The sequence below is a fragment of the Alosa pseudoharengus genome, unplaced genomic scaffold, assembly GCF_046254945.1.
Source record: "Alosa pseudoharengus isolate Yale_2024_CS ecotype anadromous, Long Island Sound unplaced genomic scaffold, YU_APseudo_1.1 YU_APseudo_1.1_scf_23, whole genome shotgun sequence".
NCBI classification, from domain to species: domain Eukaryota; kingdom Metazoa; phylum Chordata; class Actinopteri; order Clupeiformes; family Clupeidae; genus Alosa; species Alosa pseudoharengus.
In genome coordinates, this window is record NW_027468685.1 from 11,931,605 (window position 1) to 11,942,373 (window position 10,769).

The 10,769-nt window shown below is 40.0% G+C and overlaps 2 protein-coding genes across 2 annotated transcripts; both read left to right on the forward strand.

Moving 5' to 3' along the window:
• Positions 1 to 3: 3 nt before the first annotated feature.
• Positions 4 to 5,787, forward strand: LOC143140738 (uncharacterized). Its single transcript, XM_076301813.1, has 2 exons — positions 4 to 5,725; positions 5,773 to 5,787. Exons 1-2 carry the CDS (start codon positions 17 to 19, stop codon positions 5,785 to 5,787), a joined length of 5,724 nt encoding a protein of 1,907 aa, XP_076157928.1. The 5' UTR covers positions 4 to 16.
• A 7-nt stretch (positions 5,788 to 5,794) lies between these two features.
• LOC143140739 (uncharacterized) lies at positions 5,795 to 10,751 on the forward strand. Its single transcript, XM_076301814.1, has 2 exons — positions 5,795 to 10,645; positions 10,731 to 10,751. Exons 1-2 carry the CDS (start codon positions 5,798 to 5,800, stop codon positions 10,749 to 10,751), a joined length of 4,869 nt encoding a protein of 1,622 aa, XP_076157929.1. The 5' UTR covers positions 5,795 to 5,797.
• The last annotated feature ends 18 nt before the right edge of the window (positions 10,752 to 10,769 follow it).

Below are 10,769 nucleotides of genomic sequence, written 5' to 3' on the forward strand. Positions count from 1 at the left end.
GGAGGTGGATAATGCAATGAGGAAAATCACCCTTGAGAAGGAAGAATTAAATGAAATGAAAGTGGTTTTGCAAAGCCAGTTTGAGGATGATAAAAATGAGCTTCAAAGGATGGAAAGGGAGCTTCATCAAAGGATGGAGTTGTTTGAAATTGAGAACAACAAACTGAGAGAAACTCAAAATCAACTTCAACTCCAAAGACAAACTCTTCAGACATCTAGAGAAGACATGGAAAAGGAAAGAGGTAAAATGTCAGATGAGTTTCAGGAACAGAGAGATATCCTCACAAACGAGTGGCAACAATTGGTCGAGGCTAAAGAAGAGATGAAAAGGGAAAGAATGGAACTGGATCAAGAAAGGAAAGAAATTGGCCTAAGACAAGTTGAAATGGAGCAGCTTCAAATGGAGGTAGTCAAAATGAAAAATGAAGCCCAAGTTGGTCTCGAAGACACAATTAGAGAAGCCTCTATTGAGACTGTGCAACTTGCCAAAGCAAAGGAAGAGCTCGACACAAAAATGGATGAAATTAAGGTTGAAATGGACACCCTTCAGAAACTTAAAGATGAGTTGAAAAGGGAAAGAGAAGAACTTGATAGAAATATGGAGCAGACAAAGATTGAGATTGACCATCTTGAGACAGTCAAATCCGATATTCAAAGACAGAAAGAAGAGCTTGAAAAGGCAATGTTTGACACAAAGGTTGAAAAGGAAGAACTGGAGAGGCTAAAATATGACATCTTGAAACAGAAGGAGGACACTGAGGCAAAACTAGTGACGCTGCAGAAAGAGATGGAGGAAATGGGAGCCTTGAGGGAAGACATGAAGAAGCAGAAGGATGAACTGGACGACAGGATGCAGAAGATGAAACGAGAGATGGGAGAGATGGAACTCACAAAATCTGAGCTAGAGGCCAAAAGAAGAGAGCTGGAGCACACCATCAGAAGAAACACCAGGAAACTAAATGACATGGAAAAATCAAAGACTGACATACAACAAGCTAAAGAGGAGGTGGATAATGCAATGAGGAAAATCACCCTTGAGAAGGAAGAATTAAATGAAATGAAAGTGGTTTTGCAAAGCAAGTTTGAGGATGATAAAAATGAGCTTCAAAGGATGGAAAGGGAGCTTCATCAAAGGATGGAGTTGTTTGAAATTGAGAACAAAAAACTGAGAGAAGACACAATTAGAGAAGCCTCTATTGAGACTGTACAACTTGCCAAAGCAAAGGAAGAACTCAACACACAAATGGATGAAATTAAGGTTGAAATGGACACCCTTCAGAAACTTAAAGATGAGTTGAAAAGGGAAAGAGAAGAACTTGATAGAAATATGGAGCAGACAAAGATTGAGATTGACCATCTTGAGACAGTCAAATCCGATATTCAAAGACAGAAAGAAGAGCTTGAAAAGGCAATGTTTGACACAAAGGTTGAAAAGGAAGAACTGGAGAGGCTAAAATATGACATCTTGAAACAGAAGGAGGACACTGAGGCAAAACTAGTGACGCTGCAGAAAGAGATGGAGGAAATGGGAGCCTTGAGGGAAGACATGAAGAAGCAGAAGGATGAACTGGACGACAGGATGCAGAAGATGAAACGAGAGATGGGAGAGATGGAACTCACAAAATCTGAGCTAGAGGCCAAAAGAAGAGAGCTGGAGCACACCATCAGAAGAAACACCAGGAAACTAAATGACATGGAAAAATCAAAGACTGACATACAACAAGCTAAAGAGGAGGTGGATAATGCAATGAGGAAAATCACCCTTGAGAAGGAAGAATTAAATGAAATGAAAGTGGTTTTGCAAAGCAAGTTTGAGGATGATAAAAATGAGCTTCAAAGGATGGAAAGGGAGCTTCATCAAAGGATGGAGTTGTTTGAAATTGAGAACAACAAACTGAGAGAAACTCAAAATCAACTTCAACTCCAAAGACAAACTCTTCAGACATCTAGAGAAGACATGGAAAAGGAAAGAGGTAAAATGTCAGATGAGTTTCAGGAACAGAAAGATATCCTAACACACGAGTGGCAAAAATTGGTCGAGGCTAAAGAAGAGATGAAAAGGGAAAGAATGGAACTGGATCAAGAAAGGAAAGAAATTGGCCTAAGACAAGTTGAAATGGAGCAGCTTCAAATGGAGGTAGTCGAAATGAAAAATGAAGCCCAATTTGGTCTCAAAGACACGATCGGAGAAGCCTCTATTGAGACTGTGCAACTTGCCAAAGCAAAGGAAGAGCTCGACACAAAAATGGATGAAATTAAGGTTGAAATGGACACCCTTCAGAAACTTAAAGATGAGTTGAAAAGGGAAAGAGAAGAACTTGATAGAAATATGGAGCAGACAAAGATTGAGATTGACCATCTTCAGACAGTCAAATCCAATATTCAAAGACAGAAAGAAGAGCTTGAAAAGGTAATGTTTGACACAAAGGTTGAAAAGGAAGAACTGGAGACGCTAAAATATGACATCTTGAAACAAAAGGACACTGAGGCAAAACTAGTGACGCTGCAGCAAGAGATGGAGGAAATGGGAGCCTTGAGGGATGACATGCAGAAGCAGAAGGATGAACTGGATGACAAGATGCAGAAGATGAAACGAGAGATGGGAGAGATGGAACTCACAAAATCTGAGCTGGAGGCCAAAAGAAGAGAGCTGGAGCACACCATCAGAAGAAACACCAGGAAACTAAATGAGATGGAACAATCAAAGACTGACATACAACAAGCTAAAGATGAATTGAATAAAGCAATGAATAGAATTGCTCTTGAGAGGGAGGAGCTGAATGACATGAGAGCCATGTTACAAGGCCAGTTTGACAATGATAGAAAAGAGCTTCAAAACTTGGAAAGTGAGCTTTACATGCGGATCAGCTTATTGGAAATTCAGAGCAACAAGGTGACAGAAACTGAAAGTTCACTTAATTTCCAAACACAAAGTCTTGAGACAGCTAGACAAGACATTGAGAAAGAAAGACATAAAATGAGAGGTGAGCTTCAAGAACAAAGAATTAAAGTTGAAACAGAGTGGCAAATGCTGAAGAAAACCAAAGAAGATATGAAAAGAGAAAGAAAGGAAATGGAAAAAGAAAGGGAAGATATAGACAATAGACGAATGGAGATGGAGCATCTTCAGGCAGAGGTAGACAAGATGAAAAAAGATGGCCAAGATGTTCTCGAAGGCAGAATTAGTGAAGCCCTGGTTGACACAGAGCAACTTGCCAAAGCACAAGAAGAACTCAACACAAAAATGGAAGAAATGAAGAGAGAAATGGATGCCCTCAAGAAGCTGAGGGATGAATTGAAAAGGGAAAGAGAAGAAATTGACAGAAAAATGGAGAAGACAACAATGGAGATTGATCATCTTGAGACAGTCAAATTTGATGTTCAAAGACGGAAGGAGGAGCTTGAAAAGGCAATGTTTGAAATGAAAGCGGAGAAGGAAGAACTGGAGAGGTTAAAATCTAACATACAGAAACAAAAGGAGGAAACAGAGGTGAAGCTGGTGACGCTGCAGCAAGAGATGGAGGAAATGGGAGCCTTGAGGGAAGACATGAAGAAGCAGAAGGATGAACTGGACGACAGGATGCAGAAGATGAAACGAGAGATGGGAGAGATGGAACTCACAAAAGCTGAGCTGGAGGCCAAAAGAAGAGAGCTGGAGCACACCATCAGAAGAAACACCAGGAAACTAAATGACATGGAACAATCAAAGACTGACATACAACAAGCTAAAGATGAATTGAATAAAGCAATGAATAGAATTGCTCTTGAGAGGGAGGAGCTGAATGAGATGAGAGCCATGTTACAGGGCCAGTTTGACAATGATAGAAAAGAGCTTCAAAACTTGGAAAGTGAGCTTTACATGCGGATCAGCTTATTGGAAATTCAGAGCAACAAGGTGACAGAAACTGAAAGTTCACTTAATTTCCAAACACAAAGTCTTGAGACAGCTAGACAAGACATTGAGAAAGAAAGACATAAAATGAGAGGTGAGCTTCAAGAACAAAGAATTAAAGTTGAAACAGAGTGGCAAATGCTGGAGAAAACCAAAGAAGATATGAAAAGAGAAAGAAAGGAAATGGAAAAAGAAAGGGAAGATATAGACAATAGACGAATGGAGATGGAGCATCTTCAGGCAGAGGTAGACAAGATGAAAAAAGATGGCCAAGATGTTCTCGAAGGCAGAATTAGTGAAGCCCTGGTTGACACAGAACAACTTGCCAAAGCACATGAAGAACTCAACACAAAAATGGAAGAAATGCAGAGAGAAATGGACACACTACAGAAGTTGAGGGATGAATTGAAAAGGGAAAGAGAAGAAATTGACAGAAAAATGGAGAAGACAACAATGGAGATTGATCATCTTGAGACAGTCAAATTTGATGCTCAAAGACAGAAAGAAGAGCTTGAAAAGGCAATGTTTGACACAAAGGTTGAAAAGGAAGAACTGGAGAGGCTAAAATCTGACATCTTAAAACAGAAGGAGGACACTGAGGCAAAACTAGTGATGCTGCAGCAAGAGATGGAGGAAATGGGAGCCTTGAGGGAAGACATGAAGAAGCAGAAGGATGAACTGGACGACAGGATGCAGAAGATGAAACGAGAGATGGGAGAGATGGAACTCACAAAATCTGAGCTAGAGGCCAAAAGAAGAGAGCTGGAGCACACCATCAGAAGAAACACCAGGAAACTAAATGACATGGAAAAATCAAAGACTGACATACAACAAGCTAAAGAGGAGGTGGATAATGCAATGAGGAAAATCACCCTTGAGAAGGAAGAATTAAATGAAATGAAAGTGGTTTTGCAAAGCCAGTTTGAGGATGATAAAAATGAGCTTCAAAGGATGGAAAGGGAGCTTCATCAAAGGATGGAGTTGTTTGAAATTGAGAACAACAAACTGAGAGACACTCAAAATCAACTTCAACTCCAAAGACAAACTCTTCAGACATCTAGAGAAGACATGGAAAAGGAAAGAGGTAAAATATCAGATGAGTTTCAGGAACAGAAAGATATCCTAACACACGAGTGGCAAAAATTGGTCGAGGCTAAAGAAGAGATGAAAAGGGAAAGAATGGAACTGGATCAAGAAAGGAAAGAAATTGGCCTAAGACAAGTTGAAATGGAGCAGCTTCAAATGGAGGTAGTCAAAATGAAAAATAAAGCCCAAGTTGGTCTCGAAGACACGATTAGAGAAGCCTCTATTGAGACTGTGCAACTTGCCAAAGCAAAGGAAGAGCTCGACACAAAAATGGATGAAATTAAGGTTGAAATGGACACCCTTCAGAAACTTAAAGATGAGTTGAAAAGGGAAAGAGAAGAACTTGATAGAAATATGGAGCAGACAAAGATTGAGATTGACCATCTTCAGACAGTCAAATCCAATATTCAAAGACAGAAAGAAGAGCTTGAAAAGGTAATGTTTGACACAAAGGTTGAAAAGGAAGAACTGGAGACGCTAAAATATGACATCTTGAAACAAAAGGACACTGAGGCAAAACTAGTGACGCTGCAGCAAGAGATGGAGGAAATGGGAGCCTTGAGGGAAGACATGAAGAAGCAGAAGGATGAACTGGACGACAGGATGCAGAAGATGAAACGAGAGATGGGAGAGATGGAACTCACAAAATCTGAGCTAGAGGCCAAAAGAAGAGAGCTGGAGCACACCATCAGAAGAAACACCAGGAAACTAAATGAGATGGAACAATCAAAGACTGACATACAACAAGCTAGAGATGAATTGAATAAAGCAATGAATAGAATTGCTCTTGAGAGGGAGGAGCTGAATGACATGAGAGCCATGTTACAAGGCCAGTTTGACAATGATAGAAAAGAGCTTCAAAACTTGGAAAGTGAGCTTTACATGCGGATCAGCTTATTGGAAATTCAGAGCAACAAGGTGACAGAAACTGAAAGTTCACTTAATTTCCAAACACAAAGTCTTGAGACAGCTAGACAAGACATTGAGAAAGAAAGACATAAAATGAGAGGTGAGCTTCAAGAACAAAGAATTAAAGTTGAAACAGAGTGGCAAATGCTGGAGAAAACCAAAGAAGATATGAAAAGAGAAAGAAAGGAAATGGAAAAAGAAAGGGAAGATATAGACAATAGACGAATGGAGATGGAGCATCTTCAGGCAGAGGTAGACAAGATGAAAAAAGATGGCCAAGATGTTCTCGAAGGCAGAATTAGTGAAGCCCTGGTTGACACAGAGCAACTTGCCAAAGCACAAGAAGAACTCAACACAAAAATGGAAGAAATGAAGAGAGAAATGGATGCCCTCAAGAAGCTGAGGGATGAATTGAAAAGGGAAAGAGAAGAAATTGACAGAAAAATGGAGAAGACAACAATGGAGATTGATCATCTTGAGACAGTCAAATTTGATGTTCAAAGACGGAAGGAGGAGCTTGAAAAGGCAATGTTTGAAATGAAAGCGGAGAAGGAAGAACTGGAGAGGTTAAAATCTAACATACAGAAACAAAAGGAGGAAACAGAGGTGAAGCTGGTGACGCTGCAGCAAGAGATGGAGGAAATGGGAGCCTTGAGGGAAGACATGAAGAAGCAGAAGGATGAACTGGACGACAGGATGCAGAAGATGAAACGAGAGATGGGAGAGATGGAACTCACAAAAGCTGAGCTGGAGGCCAAAAGAAGAGAGCTGGAGCACACCATCAGAAGAAACACCAGGAAACTAAATGACATGGAACAATCAAAGACTGACATACAACAAGCTAAAGATGAATTGAATAAAGCAATGAATAGAATTGCTCTTGAGAGGGAGGAGCTGAATGAGATGAGAGCCATGTTACAGGGCCAGTTTGACAATGATAGAAAAGAGCTTCAAAACTTGGAAAGTGAGCTTTACATGCGGATCAGCTTATTGGAAATTCAGAGCAACAAGGTGACAGAAACTGAAAGTTCACTTAATTTCCAAACACAAAGTCTTGAGACAGCTAGACAAGACATTGAGAAAGAAAGACATAAAATGAGAGGTGAGCTTCAAGAACAAAGAATTAAAGTTGAAACAGAGTGGCAAATGCTGGAGAAAACCAAAGAAGATATGAAAAGAGAAAGAAAGGAAATGGAAAAAGAAAGGGAAGATATAGACAATAGACGAATGGAGATGGAGCATCTTCAGGCAGAGGTAGACAAGATGAAAAAAGATGGCCAAGATGTTCTCGAAGGCAGAATTAGTGAAGCCCTGGTTGACACAGAACAACTTGCCAAAGCACATGAAGAACTCAACACAAAAATGGAAGAAATGCAGAGAGAAATGGACACACTACAGAAGTTGAGGGATGAATTGAAAAGGGAAAGAGAAGAAATTGACAGAAAAATGGAGAAGACAACAATGGAGATTGATCATCTTGAGACAGTCAAATTTGATGCTCAAAGACAGAAAGAAGAGCTTGAAAAGGCAATGTTTGACACAAAGGTTGAAAAGGAAGAACTGGAGAGGCTAAAATCTGACATCTTAAAACAGAAGGAGGACACTGAGGCAAAACTAGTGATGCTGCAGCAAGAGATGGAGGAAATGGGAGCCTTGAGGGAAGACATGAAGAAGCAGAAGGATGAACTGGACGACAGGATGCAGAAGATGAAACGAGAGATGGGAGAGATGGAACTCACAAAATCTGAGCTAGAGGCCAAAAGAAGAGAGCTGGAGCACACCATCAGAAGAAACACCAGGAAACTAAATGACATGGAAAAATCAAAGACTGACATACAACAAGCTAAAGAGGAGGTGGATAATGCAATGAGGAAAATCACCCTTGAGAAGGAAGAATTAAATGAAATGAAAGTGGTTTTGCAAAGCAAGTTTGAGGATGATAAAAATGAGCTTCAAAGGATGGAAAGGGAGCTTCATCAAAGGATGGAGTTGTTTGAAATTGAGAACAACAAACTGAGAGACACTCAAAATCAACTTCAACTCCAAAGACAAACTCTTCAGACATCTAGAGAAGACATGGAAAAGGAAAGAGGTAAAATATCAGATGAGTTTCAGGAACAGAAAGATATCCTAACACACGAGTGGCAAAAATTGGTCGAGGCTAAAGAAGAGATGAAAAGGGAAAGAATGGAACTGGATCAAGAAAGGAAAGAAATTGGCCTAAGACAAGTTGAAATGGAGCAGCTTCAAATGGAGGTAGTCAAAATGAAAAATGAAGCCCAAGTTGGTCTCGAAGACACGATTAGAGAAGCCTCTATTGAGACTGTGCAACTTGCCAAAGCAAAGGAAGAGCTCGACACAAAAATGGATGAAATTAAGGTTGAAATGGACACCCTTCAGAAACTTAAAGATGAGTTGAAAAGGGAAAGAGAAGAACTTGATAGAAATATGGAGCAGACAAAGATTGAGATTGACCATCTTCAGACAGTCAAATCCAATATTCAAAGACAGAAAGAAGAGCTTGAAAAGGTAATGTTTGACACAAAGGTTGAAAAGGAAGAACTGGAGACGCTAAAATATGACATCTTGAAACAAAAGGACACTGAGGCAAAACTAGTGACGCTGCAGCAAGAGATGGAGGAAATGGGAGCCTTGAGGGAAGACATGAAGAAGCAGAAGGATGAACTGGACGACAGGATGCAGAAGATGAAACGAGAGATGGGAGAGATGGAACTCACAAAATCTGAGCTAGAGGCCAAAAGAAGAGAGCTGGAGCACACCATCAGAAGAAACACCAGGAAACTAAATGACATGGAACAATCAAAGACTGACATACAACAAGCTAAAGATGAATTGAATAAAGCAATGAATAGAATTGCTCTTGAGAGGGAGGAGCTGAATGAGATGAGAGCCATGTTACAAGGCCAGTTTGACAATGATAGAAAAGAGCTTCAAAACTTGGAAAGTGAGCTTTACATGCGGATCAGCTTATTGGAAATTCAGAGCAACAAGGTGACAGAAACTGAAAGTTCACTTAATTTCCAAACACAAAGTCTTGAGACAGCTAGACAAGACATTGAGAAAGAAAGACATAAAATGAGAGGTGAGCTTCAAGAACAAAGAATTAAAGTTGAAACAGAGTGGCAAATGCTGGAGAAAACCAAAGAAGATATGAAAAGAGAAAGAAAGGAAATGGAAAAAGAAAGGGAAGATATAGACAATAGACGAATGGAGATGGAGCATCTTCAGGCAGAGGTAGACAAGATGAAAAAAGATGGCCAAGATGTTCTCGAAGGCAGAATTAGTGAAGCCCTGGTTGACACAGAGCAACTTGCCAAAGCACAAGAAGAACTCAACACAAAAATGGAAGAAATTAAGAGAGAAATGGATGCCCTCAAGAAGCTGAGGGATGAATTGAAAAGGAAAAGAGGAGAAATGGACAGAAAAATGGAGAAGACAATAATGGAGATTGATCATCTTGAGACAGTCAAATTTGATGTTCAAAGACGGAAGGAGGAGCTTGAAAAGGCAATGTTTGAAATGAAAGCTGAGAAGGAAGAACTGGAGAGGTTAAAATCTAACATACAGAAACAAAAGGAGGAAACAGAGGTGAAGCTGGTGATGCTGAAGCAAGAGATGGAGGAAATGGTAACCTTGAGGGATGACATGCAGAAGCAGAAGGATGAACTGGATGACAAGATGCAGAAGATGAAACGAGAGATGGGAGAGATGGAACTCACAAAAGCTGAGCTGGAGGCCAAAAGAAGAGAGCTGGAGCACACCATCAGAAGAAACACCAGGAAACTAAATGACATGGAACAATCAAAGACTGACATACAACAAGCTAAAGATGAATTGAATAAAGCAATGAATAGAATTGCTCTTGAGAGGGAGGAGCTGAATGAGATGAGAGCCATGTTACAGGGCCAGTTTGACAATGATAGAAAAGAGCTTCAAAACTTGGAAAGTGAGCTTTACATGCGGATCAGCTTATTGGAAATTCAGAGCAACAAGGTGACAGAAACTGAAAGTTCACTTAATTTCCAAACACAAAGTCTTGAGACAGCTAGACAAGACATTGAGAAAGAAAGACATAAAATGAGAGGTGAGCTTCAAGAACAAAGAATTAAAGTTGAAACAGAGTGGCAAATGCTGGAGAAAACCAAAGAAGATATGAAAAGAGAAAGAAAGGAAATGGAAAAAGAAAGGGAAGATATAGACAATAGACGAATGGAGATGGAGCATCTTCAGGCAGAGGTAGACAAGATGAAAAAAGATGGCCAAGATGTTCTCGAAGGCAGAATTAGTGAAGCCCTGGTTGACACAGAACAACTTGCCAAAGCACATGAAGAACTCAACACAAAAATGGAAGAAATGCAGAGAGAAATGGACACACTACAGAAGTTGAGGGATGAATTGAAAAGGGAAAGAGAAGAAATTGACAGAAAAATGGAGAAGACAACAATGGAGATTGATCATCTTGAGACAGTCAAATTTGATGTTCAAAGACAGAAAGAGGAGCTTGAAAAGGAAATGTTTGAAATGAAAGCTGAGAAGGAAGAACTGGAGAAATTAAAATGTAACATACAGAAACAAAAGGAGGAAACAGAGGTGAAGCTGGTGATGCTAAAGCAAGAGATGGAGGAAATGGTAACCTTGAGGGATGACATGCAGAAGCAGAAGGATGAACTGGATGACAAGATGCAGAAGATGAAACGAGAGATGGGAGAGATGGAACTCACAAAAGCTGAGCTGGAGGCTAAAAGAAGAGAGCTGGAGCACACCATCAGAAGAAACACCAGGAAACTAAATGACATGGAAAAATCAAAGACTGAATATCTAGAAAAAGAAAAAGAGCTGTTGAAAAGAGAAAGAGATGAAC

Coding starts and splice junctions, on each gene's coding strand:
- LOC143140738 (XM_076301813.1), top strand. CDS start 17: ATGAGGAAAATCACCCTTGAGAAGGAAGAATTAAATGAAATGAAAGTG.
- LOC143140739 (XM_076301814.1), top strand. CDS start 5,798: ATGTTACAAGGCCAGTTTGACAATGATAGAAAAGAGCTTCAAAACTTG. Junction 10,646..10,730: donor TCACAAAAGCTGAGCTGGAG/GCTAAAAGAAGA, acceptor CTGAATATCTAG/AAAAAGAAAAAGAGCTGTTG.